Source organism: Phocoena sinus, chromosome 16, assembly GCF_008692025.1.
Source record: "Phocoena sinus isolate mPhoSin1 chromosome 16, mPhoSin1.pri, whole genome shotgun sequence".
Classification (NCBI taxonomy): Eukaryota; Metazoa; Chordata; class Mammalia; order Artiodactyla; family Phocoenidae; genus Phocoena; species Phocoena sinus.
Genome location: NC_045778.1, coordinates 8,021,540 through 8,043,531, shown reverse-complemented (window position 1 = coordinate 8,043,531; position 21,992 = coordinate 8,021,540). Strand labels below are relative to the sequence as shown.

Below are 21,992 nucleotides of genomic sequence, written 5' to 3'. Positions count from 1 at the left end.
GTTTGTCAGATACTGATTGTTAGAGACTTCAGGAATCATGTAAGATTATTCTATTAACCTGTCATATTCATCATTCCATTAGTAAGGCATGGGCCCTGACCTCAAATATTTAATCTGGAGGGGAAAATAAAACTCATACCCACGTAGCAAGCAATCAGTAAATACTATAAGATGAAACAAAATTAAGTTTCCAACTGCACAAAAATAATTTCATAGGATTCTGTCTTCACTGGGGAGGATTTCATGGAGGAGATAGTGATTGATATAGGCCTTAAAAAATAGCTCAGGGCTTCCCTGGTGGCGCAGTGGTTGAGAATCTGCCTGCTAATGCAGGGGACACGGGTTCGAGCCCTGGTCTGGGAAGATCCCACATGCCACGGAGCAACTAGGCCCGTGAGCCACAACTACTGAGCCTGCGCGTCTGGAGCCTGTGTCCCGCAACAAGAGAGGCCGCGATAGTGAGAGGCCCGCGCACCGCGATGAAGAGTGGCCCACGCTTGCCACAACTACAGAAAGCCCTCGCACAGAAACGAAGACCCAACACAGCCAAAAATAAATAAATAAACAAATGTGGGATTTAAAAAAAAAATAGCTCGGATTTCTATGTTTTATTTCTCTATAAGACTGAAAATTTCCCAAAGGATCAATCCGTTGACACTACCAGCTCTTCGCATCCCTCTAATTCCCTGCCCTTGCTAGTACACAATCAAATTAAGTATTTAATGAACTGAATCACAACTGCTATGAAAATATAACTGTTCTTCCCAACAAAGCAATGATATGGAACCTCTATCTTCACACATTTAACAGAACTCTCCTGTCCACTGGCTCCCCTTTTTCTCCCTAGGTACACTGGCCTCAGACCACACTTTGCCCTGGACCAAACACGATCATCTACGAATTAGTTCCCACTTCTCTGCCTGGCTTTTTCTCAGCCCTTTCTACCACCCGTGGATAACCGGGATTACTGCATATACAGTGAGGATGCTGCCCTCCGCCAGATCATAGCACATCTCAGGGAAAGCACTTGTGTATTAACATTGGCTACCACCTGGCACTTCACATAAACTCATTAGAGCTCCCTGGCCTCAATCTTAGACACACAGCACTAGGTCTATTTCTTTTATTCATTCATTCATCCATCCATCCACTCCCTCATTCAGCTGGCAATCATTCAGTCCATCACTCCCGTGTGCTGAGCGCAATGTTAAGTACTGAGTGGACAAAACTGAATTGATTCTTGCCCCACAAGGGCTCATGGCCTATTAGTTCAAGGGTTCATCAAAAGAAGATAAGGAGGGCTTCCCTGGTGGCGCAGTGGTTGGGAGTCCGCCTGCCGATGCAGGGGACACGGGTTCGTGCCCCGGTCCGGGAGGATCCCGCGTGCCGCGGAGCGGCTCGGTCCATGAGCCGTGGCCGCTGAGCCTGCGCGTCTGGAGCCTGCGCTCCGCAACGGGAGAGGCCGCAGCGGTGAGAGGCCCACGTACAGCCAAAAAAAAAAAGAGGATAAGGAGAGGAGCTTCAAGCTGGCGGAAGAGTAAGATGTGCAAATCACCTTCCTTCCCACAAATACATCAGAAATACATCTACATGGGGAACAACTCCTACAGAACACCTACTGAACGCTGGCAGAAGACCTCAGACTTCCCAAAAGGCAAGAAACCCCCCAGGTACCTGGGTAGGGCAAAAGAAAAAAGTATAAACAGAGACAAAAGAATAGGGACGGGACCCGCACCTGTGGGAGGGAGCTGTGAAGGAGGAAGGTTTCCACACACTAGGAAGCCCCTTCGCGGGAGGAGACTGCAGGTGGTGGAGGGGGGAGTTTCGGAGCCGCGGAGAAGAGCGTAGCAACAGAGGTGCAGAGGGCAAAGTGGAGAGATGTCAGCACAGAGGATCAGTGCCGACCGGTACTCACCAGCCCGAGAGGCTTGTCTGCTCACCCGCTGGGGCAAGCGGGGCTGGGAGCTGAGGCTCGGGCTTCGGTCGGAGCGCAGGGAGAGGACTGGGGTTGGCGGCGTGAACACAGCCTGAAGGAACTAGTGCGCCACAGCTAGTCAGGAGGGAATGCGGGAAAAAGTCTGCACCTGCCAAAGAGGCAAGAGACTTTTTCTTCCCTCTTTGTTTCCTGGTGCACGAGAAGAAGGGATTAAGAGCGCTGCTTAAAGATGCTCCAGAGACTGGCGCAAGCCGCGGCTAACAGCGCAGACCCCAGAGACAGGCATGAGATACTAAGGCTGCTGCTGCCGCCACCAAGAAGCCTGTGTGTGAGCACAGGTCACTGTCCACACCTCCCCTCCCGGGAGCCTGTGCAGCCCGCCACTGCCAGGGTCCCAGGATCCAGGGACAACCACCCCGGGAGAACACACGGCACGCCTCAGGCAGAGGCAACGTTATGCTGGCCTCTGCCGCCGCAGGCTTGCCCCGCATCTGTGCCCCTCCCTCCCCCTGGCCTGAGTGAGCCAGAGCCCCCAAATCATTGGCTCCTTTAACCCCGCCCTGTCTGAGCGAAGAACAGACGCCCTCAGGCGACCTATACGCAGAGGCAGGGCCAAATCCAAAGCTGAGCCCCCAGGAGCTGTGCGAACAAAGAAGAGAAAGGGAAATCTCTCCCAGCAGCCTCAGGAGGAGGGGATTAAGCTCCACAATCAACCTGATGTGCCCTGCATCTGTGGAATACCTGAACAGACAATGAATCATCCCAAATTGAGGATATGGACTTTGAGAGCAAGATTTATTGTTTTTTCCCCTTATCCTCTTCTTGTGAGTGTGTATGTGTATGCTTCTGTGTGATTTTGTCAGTATAGATTTGCTTTTACCATTTGTCCTAGGGTTCTGTCTGTCCGGTTTTTTTTTTTGTTTTGTTTTGTTTTTTTTAGTATACTTTTCAGCACTTCTTATCATTGCTGGATTTGTTTTCTGGTTTTGTTGTTCTTTATTTCTTCCTTTCTTTTTTAATTACTTTAAAAAAATTTTTAATAATTATTTTTTGTTTTTTAGTTTAATACCTTCTTAATTTTATCTTAATCTAGTTTATCTTTTTCTTTCTTTCTTTGTTTCTCCCTTTATTCTGAGTCGTGTGGATGACAGGCTCTTGAGGCTCCAGCCAGGTATCTGTGCTGTGCCTCTGAGGTGGGAGAGCCAAGTTCACGGCATTGATCCACCAGAGACCTCCCAGTTCCACGTAATATCAAATGGTGAAAACTTCCCAGAGATCACCATCTCAACACCAAGACCCAGCTCCACTCAACAACCAGCAAGCTACAGTGCTGGACACCCTATGCCAAACAACTAGCAAGACAGGAACACAACCACACTCAGCACAGAGGCTGCCTAAAATCATAATAAGGTCACACACACCCCAAAACATACCACCAGACGAGGACCTATCCACCAGAAAGACAAGATCCAGCCTCATCCACCAGAACACAGGCACTAGTCCCCTCTACCAGGAAGCCTACACAACCCACTGAACAAACCTTAGCCACTGGGTCAGACACCAAAAACAACAGGAACTACGAACCTGCAGCCTCTGAAAGGGAGACACCAAACACAGTAAGTTAAACAAAATGGGAAAACAAAGAAACACACAGCAGACGAAGGAGCAAAGTAAAAACCCACCAGACCTAACAAATGAAGAGGAAATAGGCAGCCTACCTGAAAAAGAATTCAGAATAATGATAGTAAAGATGATCCAAAATCTTAGAAACAGAATGGAGAAAACACAAGAAACGTTTAACAAGGACCTCGGAAAATGAAATAACAAACAAACAATCATGAACAACACAATAAACGAAATTAAAACTTCTCCAGAAGGGATCAAGAGCAGAATAACTGATGCAGAAGAACGGATAAGTGACCTGGAAAATAAAAGAGTGTAAATAAATACTGCAGAGCAGAATAAAGAAAAAAGAATGAAAAGAATTGAGGACAGTCTCAGACACCTCTGGGACAATATTAAATGCACCAAAATTCGAATTATAAGGGTCACAGAAGAAGAGAAAAAGAAAGGGACTGAGAAAATATTTGAAGAGATTATAGTTGAAAACTTCCCTAATATGGGAAAGGAAATAGTTAATCAAGTCCAGGAAGCACAGAGAGTCCCATATAATAAATAAATAACAATAAATATCTCCTTGGACAAATCCAAGGAGAAACACACCAAGACACATATGAATCAAACTATCAAAAACTAAACACAAGGAAAAAATATTAAAAGCAGCAAGGGAAAAACAACAAATAACATACAAGGGAATCCCCATAAGGTTAACAGCTGATCTTTCAGCAGAAACTCTGCAAGCCAGAAGGGAGTGGCAGGACATATTTAAAGTGATGAAGGAGAAAAACCTACAACCAAGATTACTCTATGCAGCAAGGATCTCATTCAGATTTGATGGAGAAATTAAAACCTTTACAGACAAGCAAAAGCTAAGAGAATTCAGCACCACCAAACCAGCTTTACAACAAATGCTAAAGGAACTTCTCTAGGCAGGAACACAAGATAAGGAAAGAACCTACAATAACACACCCAAAACAATTAAGAAAATGGGAATAGAAACATACATATTGATAATTACCTTAAATGTAAATGGATTAAATGCTCCAACCAAAAGACATAGACTGGCTGAATGGATACAAAAACAAGACCCATATATATGCTGTCTACAAGAGACCCACTTCAGACCTAAGGACCCATACAGACTGAAAGTGAAGGGATGGAAAAAGATATTCCATTAAATGGAAATCAAATGAAAGCTGGAGTAGCAATTCTCATATCAGACAAAATAGACTTTAAAACAAAGACTATGACAAGAGACAAAGAAGGACACTACATAATGATCAAGGGATCAATCCAAGAAGAAAATATAACAATTGTAAATATTTATGCACCCAATATAGGAGTACCTCAATACATAAGGCAAATACTAACAGCCACAAAAGGGGAAATCAACAGTAACACATTCATAGTAGGGGACTTTAACACCCCAGTTTCACCAATGGGCAGATCATCCAAAATGAAAATAAATAAGGAAACACAAGCTTTAAATGATACATTAAACAAGATGGACTAAATTGATATTTATAGGACATTCCATCCAAAAACAACAGAATAGACTTTCTTCTCAAGTGCTCATGGAACATTCTCCAGGATAGACCATATCTTGGGTCACAAATGAAGCCTTGGTAAATTTAAGAAAACTGAAATCATATCAAGTATCTTTTCTGACCACAACGCTATGAGACTAGATATCAATCACAGGAAAAAATCTGTAAAACATACAAACACATGGAGGCAAAGCAATACACTACTTAATAACCAAGAGATCACTGAAGAAATCAAAGAGGAAATTTAAAAATACCTAGAAACAAATGACAATGAAAACATGATGACCCAAAACCTGTGGGATGCAGCAAAAGAAGTTCTAAGAGAGAAGTTTATAGCAATACAATCCTACCTCAAGAAACAAGAAACATCTCAAATAAACAACCTAAAGCAACTAGAGAAAGAACAAAAACACCCCAAAGTTAGCAGAAGGAAAGAAATCATAAAAATCAGATCAGAAATAAATGATAAAGAAATAAAGGAAATAATAGCAAAGATCAATAAAACTAAAAGCTGGTTCTTTGAGAAGATAAACAAAATTGATAAACCATTAGCCAGACTCATCAAGAAAAAAAGGGAGAGACTCCAATCAATAGAATTAGAAATGAAAAAGGAGAAGTAACAACTGACTGCAGAAATACAAAGGATCATGAGAATTTACTTCAAGCAAGTATACACCCATAAAATGGACAACCTGGAAGAAATGGACAAATTCTTAGAAATGCACAACCTTCCAAGACTGAACCAGGAAGAAATAGAAAATATGAACAGACCAATCACAAGCACTGAAATTGAAACTGTGATTAAAAATCTTCCAAAAAACAAAAGCCCAGGACCAGATGGCTTCACAGGCGAATGCTATCAAACATTTAGAGAAGAGCTAACACCTATCCTTCTCAAACTCTTCCAAAATATAGCAGAGGGAGGAACACTCCCAAACTCATTCTACGAGGCCACCATCACCCTGATACCAAAACCAGACAAAGATGTCACAAAAAAAAGAAACTACAGACCAATATCACTGGTGAACAAACATGCAAAAAGCCTCAACAAAATACTAGCAAACAGAATCCAACAGCACATGAAAAGGATCATACACCATGATCAAGTGGGGTTTATCCCAGGAATGCAAGGATTCTTCAATATACGCAAATCAATCAACATGACACACCATATTAACAAATTGAAGTAGAACCATATGATCACCTCAATAGATGCAGAGAAAGCTTTCAACAAAATTCAGCACCCATTTACGATAAAAAACCCTCCAGAAAGTAGGCATGGAAGGAACTTTCCTCAACATAATGAAGGCCATATATGACAATCCCACAGCCAACATCGTCCTCAATGGTGAAAAACTGAAGTCATTTCCACTAAGATCAGGAACAAGACAAGGTTGCCCACTCTCACCACTATTATTCAACATAGTTTTGGAAATTTTAGCCACAGCAATCAGAGAAGAAAAAGAAAAAGAAGGAATCCAAATCAGAAAAGAAGTAAAGCTGTCTCTTTTTGCAGACGACATGATACTATACATAGAGAATCCTAAAGATGCCACCAGAAAACTACTATAGCTAATCAATGAATTTGGTAAAGGATCAGGATACAAAGTTAATGCACAGAAATCTTTTGCATTCCTATACACTAATGATGAAAAATCTGAAAGTGAAATTAAGAACACACTCCCATTTACCATTGCAACAAAAAGGATAAAATACCTAGAAATAAACCTACCTAAGGTAACAAAAGACCTGTATGCAGAAAATTATAAGACACTGATGAAAGAAATTAAAGATGATACAATTAGATAGAGAGATATACCATGTTCTTGGATTGGAAGAATCAACACTGTGAAAATGACTATACTACCCAAAGCAATCTACAGATTTAATCTAATCCCTATCAAACTACCACTGGCATTTTTCACAGAACTAGGACAAAAAATTTCACAATTTGTATGGAAACACAAAAGACCCCAAATAGCCAAAGCAATCTTGAGAAAGAACAACGGAGCTGGAGGAATCTGGCTCCCTGACTTCAGACTATACTACAAAGCTACAGTAATCAAGACAGTATGGTACTGGCACAAAAACAGAAATATAGATCAATGGAACAGCATAGAAAGCCCAGAGATAAACCCACGCACATATGGTCACCTTATCTTTGATAAAGGAGGCAGGAATGTACAGTGGAGAAAGGACAGCCTCTTCAATAAGTGGTGCTGGGAAAACTGGACAGATACATGTAAAAGAATGAAATTAGAACACTCCCTAACACCATACACAAAAATAAACTCAGAATGGATTAAAGACTTAAATGTAAGTCAGACACAATAAAACTCTTAGAGGAAAACATAGGAAGAACACTCTATGACATAAATCATAGCAAGATCCTTTTTGACCCACCCCCTAGAGAAATGGAAATAAAAACAAAAATAAACAGATGGCACCTAATGAAACTTCAAAGCTTTTGCACAGCAAAGGTAACCATAAACAAGACAAAAAGAGAACCCTCCGATTGGGAGAAAATATTTGCAGATGAAGCAACTGACAAAGGATTAATCTCCAAAATTTACAAGCAGCTCATGCAGCTCAATATCAGAAAAACAAACAACCCAATCCAAAAATGGGCAGAAGACCTAAATAGACATTTCTCCAAAGAAGATATACAGATTGCCAACAAACACATGAAAGAATGCTCAGCATCATTAATCATTAGAGAAATGCAAATCAAAACTACAATGAGGTATCATCTCACACTGGTCAGCATGGCCATCATCAAAAAATTTATAAACAATAAATGCTGGAGAGGGTGTGGAGAAAAGGGAACCCTCATACACTGTTGGTGGGAATGTAAATTGATACAGCCACTATGGAGAACAGTATGGAGGTTCCTTAAAAAAACTAAAAAGAGAACTACCATATGACCCAGCAATCCCACTACTGGGCATATACCCTGAGAAAACCATAATTCAAAAAGAGTCATGTACCAAAATATTCATTGCAGCACTATTTACAATAGTCAAGACACGGAAGCCACCTAACTGTCCATCAAGAGATGAATGTATAAAGAAGATGTGGCACATATATACAATGGAATATTACTCAGCCATAAAAAGAAAAAAAATTGAGTTATTTGTAATGAGGTGAATGGATGTAGAGTCTGTCATACAGAGTGAAGTTAAGTCAGAAAGAGAAAAACAAATACCATATGCTAACACATATATATGGAATCTTAAAATAAAAAAAAAAAAAAGGTCATGAAGAACCTAGGGGCAAGATGGGAATAAAGACGCAGACCTACTAGAGAATGGACTTGAGGACATGGGGAGGGCGAAGTGTAAGCTGGGACTACCAAATGTAAAATAGCTAGCTAGTGGGAAGCAGCCGCATAGCACAGGGAGATCAGCTCGGTGCTTTGTGACCAGCTAGAGGGGTGGGACAGGGAAGGTGGGAGGGAGGGAGATGCAAGAGGGAAGAGATATGGGAACATACGTATATGTATAGCTGATTCACTTTGTTATAAAGCAGAAACTAACACACCATTGTAATTATACAATTATACTCCAATAAAAATGTTAAGGAAAAAAAAGAGGATAAGCATGTTTTGTACATAGGATACAGCATATCAACATGCTACAAGCTGAAAGTGAGAAAGCTAAAGTCGAGGTATTTATAGGAGGATAAGAAAACAGGAGGGGAAAATAAGGCAAAATTGTCTGATCCTAATAGAGGTCTACAGAGAAAAAAACATAGCCAATTTCCTCCTCCAAAGTCAGGGGAAAAGAGTATGTGGAAAGGATAAACTGTACAAGTGAACATGATATTTTTCTTAAGAGTATGTATACAATACTCTCTCGACTCCAGATGTTTATGCATCTCCTTCTCTCTCGTTAATGTCCTTTCTTTTATCCCCACATGTCCAAATCCTGTCAATCTTTTAACTCATATGACTTCAAATCCTTTCCTGATCCCCACGACTGGAAGTAATCTCATCCTAAACACCCATAATTTATGATAAATTTTTATCATAAATTTATGATTTTATCATATTTTATGATAATTGAATTTTTTAGGGGAAGAGAAAGGAACTATCATTTATATATTTGTGACCTTCTATGACAGATACTTTAAAAGCATTAACCCTTTTATTCTCACAGGGTGTTTTCTATTTCCATTGCATACCTGAAGAAATCAAAGGTCAGCCCATGGTCTCTACAGCTCCACATCCCTTTCACAATACTCCATTGTGCTATCCATGTTATTATACTGATTTAAGTATTACATTATATACTCATATCAGTATATTGATTTAAGTATATTATATACTTATATCAGTATAATATATTCTATTGATTTAAGTATTTCACTCAATGCATATTTACTAAAGACTTACTCTGACCTCTATTCTAGGACTACAGAGGGGTCCTTTGCATGCCTTCAAGATCACCATTTAGTGTGGAAGGAAGTAGGCATTTGCAATTTAACATCCCAGAGAATATTAATTAGCTGAACATTAACAGGAAATTTTGCCTTTTTTAAAGCCTCAGCATGGGGAACTCTGAGTCAAGGAAGTCAAACAGGTCTTTAAGACTTCTCAGATTCTCTAATGTAAAATCTCCAGGAGGTGAATATGAGTATTTCCCAGACTTCTTTTTTGTTTTTTTATTGTAGTTAAAATATACTTAGCATAAAATTTACCATGTTAACCATTTTTCAATGGACAATTCAGTGGCCTTAAGTACATTCACAATGTACAACCATCACTGCAATCCATTCCAGAACTTTCTGACCATATGCTTTGTGGCGAATACTACTACCAGTGTGGGGTCCCAAAGAATACCTTTTAAGAACTGTGTGACTACGGCAGGGGATACATAGGATGCTGTGAGAACACAGGACCCAAGGGCAGGTCTTTCCAACACAGAAAGGCCTAAATGTCTAACCAGGCACCTGCAGGCCAAGAGTTAGCCAGAAATGATAGACGTGAGCAGCAGGGTAAAGGCCCAGTTTGAAAGAGACACTGCATCCTCAGGCCTATGAAAATTACTCATGGGCCCCCAGAGGCAGAGGAGCATTATATAAGCAAATGGCTGGTTAAATGTCAAGGAAACAAGGAGATCGGCCAAGGAGAAGACAGCTTTATGCCTGTGTTACTCTCCTCAATGCTGCAGTGATGGTAAACTTTTATAACTTATGGAGGCTGAGAATTCAACGTCTGTTCTCAGGGGGAAGGAGTAGCCCCAGTACCAACCATTTGCATTCATCCCAGTCAGATCTATAACTTCATGAAAGATCATTAAATAGTTGGCCATGCATATATCACCAAAGCATTTAGAAATGAACCACAAGAACATTTAGGTGAACATTTACATTATAAGTAAAAATTTAATAAACTTTCTTCCAATACAAAACTAGAAATATCTACCTTCAGTTTCAGATCAAGCCATTTACTCTTTCGCTTAAACAAAATTCTGAAATCAAACCGAATGTCCCTTTTTGTAGTTTAATATACCACCGTCTAATAATGGTTGTTAGTTTCTTTAATGTGTTCATTTCCTTCACTTCCCCTGTTTTATTCGGGGAATTTAATTTGAGAGAATGAGACAAGCGTTGCCAGAGTAAATCCCAAAAGATGTAAAGACCCTGAGACTTGAAATGCAACCGCCTCCCCAACCCGCCACGACACCTGAGACTTCGTAAAAGCAGTAGAAAAGTCTGAACAGTGATGAGGTATTCTTTCCTTCTTGGTAACAGAGCATTCTTCATCTTTATTACTGCCAAGAATGGTAGCTTGCTATTAAGGGACTTAGAAAAACGTTGAAAAACTCCAAGTTCATTCTTCAAACCAAGAAAGTATGGGAAAATGTATACAAGCATAATATACTTTAAACCGTGTGCGTTATGTAAACTGAAGTCTATAAAACCTCTTGACAGAGAAAGAAGGTCCAAATCCACACAGGTCATTACTGAAGTCTTTCATGTGAACCCTACATTGTTTTCAGAAAACTGGGTAAGCAGTTTTGGAGCGTTTCATTGGCCAATCAAAAACTGAAAATAAATGTAGAATCTTAAAAAAGTTTAATAAAAAAATCTTTTAAATAAAAATAAGCTCATAGACACAGAGAACAGAGGCAGGAGGCTATAATGCAACAGCATGGTGAGTATAGTTAATAACACTATATTGCTAACTGAAAGTTGATGAGAGTAGATCTTAAAAGTTCTCAGCATACGAAAAAAAATCCTGTAACTATGTGTGGTGATGGATGCTACCTAGACTTATAGTAGTGATTATTTTGCAATATATATAAATATTGAATTACATATGTTGGACACCTGAAACTATATAATGTATACTGTACACCTGAAACTAATAATAATGTATGTCAATTATACCTCAACAAAAAAATTAAAATAAAATCCTAAATCCAAAAAAAGAATTAAAAGTCAAATAACTTCACAGAAAGTCATACACTATATTTCCCAGTTGTAGATTCATGCTGTGCATATTAAACACTCTAAAAACTTCTGCAAAAATGAAACTTACCTATTTTTCTCTAGGGAAAAAAAGTGAAAATAAGCTGCAACTAACTTTCCTTAGCCCATAGATCTTCAACCTCACACAGGGGATAACGTCATCCATCCTGGAATAGCTGGATAACTTCATCACCAAATCACTGCAGGTCTCAGTAGATCTCAGGCTGCCCCACCAGCAACACTTTACTCATGGATCTTCAGAAAAGCAATGAATCACTCACTCACCACAGGGTGAGGTCTCTTATTTGTATCACTGTAAAGTAACAACGAAGCAACAAACCAGCTAGGAGTGTTCAGAAATACAAAGCTAAATTGAGGAGAACTTTTGTATTTGCATACAAAACTGCAGAATTCACAATCTACAATTCCTGTGATTGCTTCCCTTCAGGGCTATAATTGGGGGCTAGCAATGTTCTCTTGGAGCAGTCGAGGCAGCCTAAAGACCCTCTCTCAGGCTGCAGTTTTTATTCCTACTCCTCCTCTTTTTAAATGGTGTTTATCGGGCTTCCCTGGTGGCGCAGTGGTTGAGAGTCCGCCTGCCGATGCAGGGGACACGGGTTCATGCCCCGATCCAGGAAGATACTACATGCCATGGAGCGGCTGGGCCCGTGAGCCATGGCCGCTGAGTCTGCGCGTTCGGAGCCTGTGCTCCGCAATGGGAGAGGCCACAACGGTGAGAGACCAGCGTACCGCAAAAAAAAAAAAAGTAAATTAAAAATAAATTTAAAAAAATAAAAATAAATGGTGTTTATCTCCCCAAGGTCATCCACACATTAAATCTACTGTCCTGCAGAATGGAAATTTTTGAAAGCATTAAGTACCAAACAAGAAAATTTTAAAGACATCATTATTTTAATCTGTTTTTTCAGAAAAACACTCTTTGCCCAGTGGTGAAACAGTATTTCTATAGTAGAAGACTACTTTTTTATTTCCAGTACAAACATAGCCTTGGGCTGATTTAAATAAGTAACAACTCACAGAAGCATAATCTAAATTTATGATGTTCATTTTCTACCCATAGCCTAAAAAATGGTTTTGCAGGTTGTTTGCAAACTTATTGGAAAAACTAAAAGATATTTATTGAGTTGTGGTTTATAACATTCCAGAACCACCACCACCAAAAAAAAAGGTTCTGCATACACATCCCCCTCATACCATCTATAACTGTTCCACGCCAGCTGACTCAACATTAATTCATTATTCAAATGTATTGCATCGGCACACCAGAATTACTTCACGTACATATTATCAACTAATTTGAACTACTAGAATAAGGATAGGCAATAAAGGCCCATAGCTATTTAAAAATAAAAAACAAAAAAACACAGAACAATGTAGTTTCCAATTCAAGAATTCCTAGGAAAAACACTGCCCCTTTTCATATCCCCTACCAACTTGTTCCTTTCCTCCTATATGTCCTGTCCCACTTACGAAGTCATCATTTACCCAACTGCCAATGCTAGAAACCTATATCTCATTCACAATTCATTTTTCCCTCCCCCAACATTTCTTCAATCCAATAGTCTCTCACATGTCTACTCTTTGTCCAGACCTTCATCTCCTATAAGAGCATCCTAATTGTTCATCCTGTTTCCAGTCTCTCTACATTCACCCTAAATTACCTTTTGGAAATGCAAACGTGATCCAGCACCTACCACAATGACCATTATAAAGGTCCTCAGTAAATATCTGCTGGACCAATGGCCATGTCATGTGCTATTTCTTACAAACCTTTGCCTCCTCCCCTGCCCACCTCCATTTCCTAAAGGGCATCGATTATAAGGGCACTGCCCTGCTCCATCACCAGTCACCTTGTCATTCTCATTATTACACGCAAAAATAACAACAGCCATAATAATAGTGATCACACACGTTGCACAAAATATTACACACCTTGAAATTTTTTTAAGTATTTATTGATATATCTTTACTTAGCAGATGAGAAAAGCAGCGGTTTATGAGGAGAGACAGAGAGACTATAAGTAATAAAATTAGAATTTAGGTCTTTCTAACTGAACTCTACAATCCTATCGTTATCCTGCTGAAAGCTCTGTTATAACTGTAAAACCATTTAATTTACTATTTCTAAATAACATGTAGAAATAATCAAAGAGCTGATCTTGAGAGGTGTCTTATGCATTACTCAAAGTCATTTTCATTAGAGTCAAAACACCAAAGTCTGGGTGGCTGCCTCTTTTAGGATAATTATTCCACTCTGTCATATCCATCATTGGAGTAGTCATGTGCCCAGTTCTTAAGTAAGTAATAATGTCTCTCAGAAGAAGCACACTTTGGTCTCTGGACAGTTCTGGCAACTGCAGCATTGCATCTGCATACTAATGTCTGGATACTAAGCTTAAAATTAAAAATCAGGCCAAGTACAATCCCAATGCAAAATTCAAGAGCCGTGAAAACTATTTTCCTGACGGCACTTTATTCCTAGATCTAAAATTAATCAGAAATAAAAATCAAGATGAAAATTAACCAACCCAGTCTATTCTCTCCTGTGATTCCTGTTTATTTCTTTAAGTCTCACCTGCAAAACCGTGACCCTCGGCTCTAAAAGAAGAGAGGTGATCAAGTAATACGAAAACCACTGAGCTAAACCCTTGCCCCTCATGTGAGCAAATTAGAATTCTCTTCTTCCAGCAGCATATGGAGTTAAGTAGACCCCTGACAATCAAAAGCAAAATTAAAGACTCTGAAGCCAAGATCTATGGGATTCTGTATTAATTCCTTCAGACATGGAATCCAGGAGGATTTCCAGAATCTTCCGGTTGAAAGACTCAGGAGTCTCATTCCCTGCATTCTTAAATTGCCCAAATCTATTATTGAAAATCTGTAAAATGTATCATAGGTTCAATATTTCCATTTTCTACCGGTAATGTTTTTCTTTCATAGAATAAAGGAGATGGTTGTGTAAACTATGCTGTTTAAAAAAAAGAACAAAAAAACCTTCCAACTGTTAATCCAAGAAAAGTACCTGCCTTACCTATACTCAGGGGCTTTCCACATGCTGGTATTGTGGTAAGTACTGAGGATACAAAAATGAAAGGATTGGTCCCAGCCCCTTGCAGAAGCTGGCTTTCCAAGAACCTTCCAGCCTATGACCTCGCTCCATCAAAAGCATTGCTAATCTGAGGGGCAAGCCACACCCAGCGTTCGCAAGTTCTCAGCAGATGTTACTTCTGGACATGGTAGTAGCATAACAGTAGTAGTTCTTGTTGTAAACCAAGCCTTCAAAATATTTACGTAACACCAAGTCCCACGAATGAGCTTTCTTGGGTGGAAAACAGGCCAACGTGTGAATCAAAATAGCAAATATCTCTTGTACTGGAAATATTGGTGTCTGGCTTCCTCACCTAAAAATTCCCTGAAGGGCACCATTTCAAGATGCCATTGAGATAGCCCAGGCTTCCTTTCACATGAAAACAAGGTAATATGATAACCAAAGGCCAGCCATGAAGTAGCTTGAATTTCCAATTAAGTTCCTGCAGAAGCCAAAACAAAAGTTAAACCAATTCAACATATGATGGTGGCCTACAACTGAGGTGGGGAAAACCTTCATTCCATTTCACAGGAGAATAAAAAGTCCCTCAGCTCCCTTGTAATGAGATCTAACAATATTATTCTGCTACTGTCTTGTACTCTTCCCCTCACAGTCAAAAAGCTGCCTAGGGTTAATCTTAAGTGAATCGTTATTATTTTGTTTCTGGTACTTCATTGGCAAGGATGTTTGGGGGACCTAACTGCTAAATCTCACCAAAATATCCTCATAAACTATCTAGATGAAGTACTTCTCACATCCCCTATTCTAGCTCCTTTAAAATTTGCTTTTAATTTTCAAATACTTCAAGAACACAGACAGGCACAGAAGATAGTGTAATTGGCATGTTTCCAACAAACTCCAGATCTAAAAATGTATCCTCTATCACATCTGGTGGCAATTATTGTCTTAGTAGGTTCTATCTCCCAGTAGGTTTGACCCTCTGAACACCCCATCAACGCTTTGAACAATGCTTCCTACTTGATTTGCTCCCTCTAAAGGAAAAGCCAATCTGGAAGAAGCTAAAGCTTAGAGCCAGAACTGTACACAGAAATGGAAGAACTTGAAGAATTTATAACATTTCGGGTAGGGTACTGGATTCCTCCAAATTCTGAAAAATGGCAGTCCAAGACAACCTTATCTAGATCTTAAAAAGGAAGGCAATTCCAATGACAATAAAAATAACTTCTATCATTTAATACTTATTGTGTACTGGGTTCTTTATATTCATCATTTCCATCTTTGTAACAATCCTACAAAGTAGGTATAATGATCACGTTTGCGTGAGCACATGGAGATCCGGAATGACTTGTCCAAGATCACACAGCCAGAACCAGGTTTCAAACACAGGCCCAGTTGGCTTCAAAACCCATATTCTTTCCACTCTTCCATGACAGAAATGGACCATCCATTTTCCAATAAACTCCCATTGGCAATAAGCATACCAGTCATCCACGTATACATATCTTGATGAAAACCAATCTCCCAAAAAAAGGGAAATTAGAAGGGAGAAGCAATTTTTTTTATTAACTATCTACTTATCCCACTGCCCGATTATTATTAGACTCTAGACACTTCAGCCAAATCACACGTACACACTCACGTCATCTCCACTATAATCTACGCGTGACCCAACACATGGTAGAGCATAGTTCAGAAGAGAACCGTCCTGTTACATCAAATTGTCAGATGACCCAACCACAGGGCTTGCTAACTATAATTAAGTCTGTCCTGAATAAAGCCAGATAGAGGTGCCATAAGAAGGCCAAGGTCAAGCCAAGGTGAGGAGTAGAAGTGTTTTTAAGAAAACATCGTTAAAAGTGGCCAGCATCACTTGCTTGGTGATTATCCTAACAGAAGAAGCCTTTGCAATAGCTACCTACATGTCTTTGCTCTACTCAGTTAAAACTGATTCTCTGATAGCCACAGGGTTCCAGGATTCCAAACGTTCGAATATTCAGGACACAAGGACTATATGCCAGACATGCCTTGAGAACAAGGTCCAAGTAATTTAAAGTGGCTCCTCTAATCGAGGAGCTTATTTTACACTATGTATTATGTGCGAGGCAACAACCTCTTAGTGAAGTCACTCACACTGAAATGTAAGAATGTGATTCCCCAATGAAATCTCAAAATTGCACGACTGCCCCCAGACAAATCCAAGTTGTTGAAGGTGTAAGATGATCATCGTTTGAGCAGAAGGAAGATGGATTCATGAGGAGCTAAAATTTAAATGAAAAGATGGATGAAACAACACCGTAAACAGCAGATGATTTGTGTGTCTGTCCCACCCCTGCCCCCATGCCCTGGTAATTAATGTTGTATTTCGTTGGTTACTGTTAATGTTACCAGAATAGCTGCAGACCCCTTTCCTCTTAAAGTAACAGGAACAGAGAAATTTATCAAAATTAGCAACATCAACAAGGTGCTCACTTGTTTGTTCAATTATTACACTACATTTAAAATACTCTGGAAGTCTTTTTATCTCTCACTCAAAAAGAAAGATTTCTCAGGCCCCTTATGTAAATATATAATTCAGTATGGCATCCTTGATCTTTTCTGGCACATAACACTTTTACATACACAGCATTTCCTGGAACTGCAAATGTATATTTTCAAGTTATCTGGTTGACCCCAAAGACTTCTTACTAAGAGTTTTGTTTAGGCATTAATCATCCCCACCCTAGAACAAGGGGCATTTACAGCCCCCCATTTAAAGCTGGTATATAATGAAGGGCAAATTTAGATTTTAAAAGGTATTAGGTTTGATGCTAAACAAATTGTATATGGGTGATTATTCTACATTTGAAGAGGGAAAAAAACTCCAAAAGAAGGTATGTCTCCAAGCTATGGTCTCTGTTTTCAAAGATTTAACAAGATCATATATCTGTCATTTAAAACTCAGAAATTAAACTACTGGAATAGATGAAGGTACTACTTAAGATGTATTCTGGAAATAGACTAACATATTCTCCAAGTGAAAGAAAAAATTGGCACATTGATATTTCAGACAAGCCCAACTCCAGTGGGGCTCAGCAGTGCTTTTACTGGTGGACACAAACTGGTAAAAAATGCATTTCAAAAGGATTTAAACTGTCTCAATCGAGCTAGTCAAGGAAAACAGCTGGCGATACAGCAAACTGCTGTCAAAAGAAATATATCTTATAAACAGTGGGAATTGTTCACTCCAGGAATGCCAGATGCTACGTTATCTACATATTTGAAGTGGGTTCCCAGGAGAACAATGTCAGTGATTCTTGGAACTTTCCCACGCATTCCTCTCCAGGTCAACTGAACAACCTTCTTGAGGACACAAACCACACACCAAATGCAGCAGTACCCCTTTCCAATCAATATTGGTGTGTTCTTTAGACAGATTACTGATAGCCTACATACCACACACCAAATAAACACATGAGATTCAAAACAGTGGAATCCATGAAGTCTTCCAGTTTAAATCATACTTGGACATCTCCCTAAAATTTCCAAATGCTGTCATCTTACATACTTTTCCACTCCTTCTAAAAAGATGGCTTTTTCAGAAAAATTCAACAATTGATTGCATTTTCATTGGACCAAATTTGTTATCCAAATAGTGGCTAATCTTTGATCCCTCTTCAGTCGTGATCTATTATCAGCATACCGATCTGGGCAAATTCTTATCCGTGCTGACATGCCCTGTTCACTGAGACTTCAAAGCCTCAAACAGGATCTTTTTTACTCAAACACAGTGGCAGCTGGAAGAGAAAACCCCTTCCACATTAATAACAGATCATGACAGTCAAACCCCCTACATTTAAAATTACAGCCAAGGCATAGAATTTCTCCCTTAAAACTTGTATTTTCAGCCTAGCAACCATCAGTGCCTAGTGTTCTTCCCTTCCACCCCTTCACCAGAATGGCAAGCTGGTGTTCTCTGGTCTACTTAGAAAAACCACTCATCAAGATTTGGGTCACTGCTGTTCACATGTGGAGCAGGTCTAGACCCAGTGTGTACACAGAGGAGGTGGAACCAAGGGCCGGGGCTTGCAGAGCTCACACTGGTGCGGGAGGGGAGGAGGCCGACAATCAGCAAGGCAACACACAGAGGAACAAGGTACTGGCAGACACTGAAGTGCTATAAGGAAAATCTCAAAACATGGTGCCCAGCAATTCCACTCCTGGTACACACCACAGATGCTTGCGTTTGGCGCCAGGAAACAGAACCAGAATATTCATAGATTATCACAAGGCGGGATATCAACAGGCAGGAGGGTAGATAATAAATACCTGCTTCTAGGAGGGGAATCAGGAAGATGGTGGAAGAGTAAGACGTGGAGATCACCTTCCTCCCCACAGATACACCAGAAATACATCTACACGTGGAACAACTCCTACAGAACACGTACTGAACGCTGGGAGAAGACCTCAGACCTCCCAAAAGGCAAGAATCTCCACACATACCTGGGTAGGGCAAAAGAAAAAAGAATAAACAGAGACAAAAGAATAGGGACAGGACCCGCACCAGTGGGAGGGAGCCCTGAAGGAGGAAAGGTTTCCACACACTAGGATCCCCTTCGCAGGCGCAGACTGTGGGTGGCGGAGGGGGGAAGCTTCGGAGCCGCGGAGGAGAGCACAGCAACAGGGGTGCGGGGGAAAGAGAAAGACAAATACTGTATGCTAACACATATATATGGAATTCAAGAAAAAAAAATGTCATGAAGAACCTAGGGGTAAGACAGGAATAAAGACACAGACCTACTAGAGAATGGACTTGAGGATATGTGGAGGGGGAAGGGTAAGCTGGGACAAAGCGAAAGAGTGGCATGGACATATATACACTACCAAATGTAAAATAGACAGCTAGTGGGAAGCAGCCGCATAGCACAGGGAGATCAGCTCGGTGCTCTGTGACCACCTAGAGGGGTGGGATAGGGAGGGTGGGAGGGACGGAGACGCAAGAGGGAAGAGATATGGGAACATATGTATATGTATAACTGATTCACTTTGTTATAAAGCAGAAACTAGCACACCATTGTAGAGCAATTATACTCCAATAAAGATGTAAAAAAAAAATATATATATATATGTGTGTTGTTAATGGCAAAAAGAAATTTGCCTTCTGTTTTTTTAGGCTTAATTATTTGGCTACTTTCTGATAAGTGTATTACTTTTTTTTTCTTTAAGAGAAATATCAATAAAAATGAACCTCACATAAAAAAAATACATGCTTCTAGGTACACCTAACAGATTATTAGCTACTGGCAAAAATCAATGTGTACAGCTGCAGGCAACAATAGGCTAGTCTTAGAAATATAACACTCTAATTAAAAAAAAAGGATACAAATGCACTTATTTACAAAACAGAAACAGACTCACAGATCTTGAAATCAAACTTATGGTTACCAAAGGGGAAACGTAAGGGCAAGTGATAAAATAGGAGATTGGGATTGATATATACACACTACTATATATAAAATAGGTAACTAACAAGGACCTACTGTATAGCACAGGGAATGCAATATTCTGTAATAACCTATATGGAAAAAGAATATGAAAAATAATGAATATATATACATATATACACACACAAACATATATATATAACTGATTCACTTTGCTGTATACTTGAAACTAACGCAACACTGTAAATGAACTACACTTCAATAAAAATTCAAAAAAAAATAAATGATGATGTAAATTTAAAAAAAAAAAAAAGAAAATTAATGCTAATTGGAAAAGGCTAGTCCCAAAGGACTAGAGTGCACCTTTTTTTTTAAGTCCAAAACTAAGCAGAGCTAAACTATTGGTTTAGTTTAGAAATATTCATTAAGAAAACATGCATATGTGGTACATGCAAGGAAGTAATAAATAAAAATTCAGGTGAGAGGGAAAATTCCTCTGGGACAGAGTCAGGGGGTTTAATAGAGGAAACGCAAGGTTTAGTTCTCAAGCTGGACTCTAGGTTCACAAGTATTTACTTTATTACTAGACTTTAATAACTTTATAACTTAGGTATGTGTTACATACATTACTGTGTATGTATCAAATATTACATTCAAAAAGCTACGAAGGAGGGCTTCCCTGGTGGCGCAGTGGTTGAGAGTCCGCCTGCCGATGCAGCAGACATGGGTTCGTGCCCCGGTCCGGGAAGATCCCACATGCCGCAGAGCAGCTCGGCCCGTGAGCCATGGCCACTGAGCCTGCGCGTCCAGAGCCTGTGCTCCGCAATGGGAGAGGCCACAACAGTGAGAGGCCCACGTATAGCAAAAAAAAAAAAAAAAAAAAAAAAAAGCTATGAAGGAAATAACACAAGGGATAAGATGGAGTCTCTAGGGCAGCTAGGACTGAACTGTGGTTTAAGGGCAAATAAAAATTAAGAATAAGAAATTTAATTCTCACTGTTAAAAGTAAGGGAAGTGATGTCCTCTTTCCCTTTTCTTCGAGTATTTACTTTGGAAAATTTGTAATTGTAGGATCTCTCTTGCCTCTTTCGAAACATATGTAAATTATTTTAAAGCTAACTAAGGCTTCTGCCAGCTTCATGACCCAGGAGTGTCTTTCTCAAGGACCTAAGAACCATCTCTTTGTAATGGAAACATCTCCCAGTTTCTGTGGAGGGTAAGAGCCACACTTTGCTGGGGTGCACCGGGCTCCTAGTTGCAAAACTATCTCCTATCATAAAGACAGAGAAAAGTTCATTTTTCCTGTGTATAAACCAATTAACTAACAGTGATGGTCACCCCCAACAACCAGGTGAACTTAGGATGAACTACGTGTAATACATGGTGTCCTCAAATCTTCTTACCTGAGGACAAGTCACTGTCTGCCTTGAGCACATGTCTGCGATGGGTTGTGTCTACTTGGCTACAGAAAAGGGTGAGATTTCTTTGTCTTTGCAATCTCTTAGCAGATTGCCTGTGAAGCTCATCACATTCTGTTTTCATGCTTATTCAATAATAGAACTGTTTTCTCTATTCCCTTTGTGCAGAGGGTTTCTGCATTGAAAGATTTGAGTTCATTCTATTTCCCCGACAGTGGCTGGAAAGGGGCTATTGAAATTGGGTCTTAGGTCGGATTGGAGTAGACCCAATCTGGAGCAGATCCTAGGAGAAGTCGTCGTGCAAGAGGATTAGTAAGGAAATGCTCCCAGGAAGCAGGTAAGGTGGTGGATAACAAAACAGGGATGGGGGGGGGGGGGGGGGGCGGCGTGGAGGAAGCCAAACAAAGGGGCATGGCAGCCAACGTCCCTGATTCCACAGCAGAACTCTGGAGAGTAAGTTCTGCCTCAGAAGGGCGCTGTCTTTCACGCCCACATACTGGACAGGTT

General features: G+C 40.0%; 1 protein-coding gene across 1 annotated transcript in view; it reads right to left on the bottom strand.

Annotated features, from left to right (window-relative positions):
• RYR2 (ryanodine receptor 2) overlaps positions 1 to 21,609 on the bottom strand; it is a 644,069-nt gene extending 622,460 nt beyond the window's left edge. Inside the window, 1 exon segment of the mRNA XM_032609082.1 lies at positions 21,471 to 21,609. Coding sequence (XP_032464973.1) covers positions 21,471 to 21,609 — 139 coding nt within the window.
• Between the last annotated feature and the right edge of the window lie 383 nt (positions 21,610 to 21,992).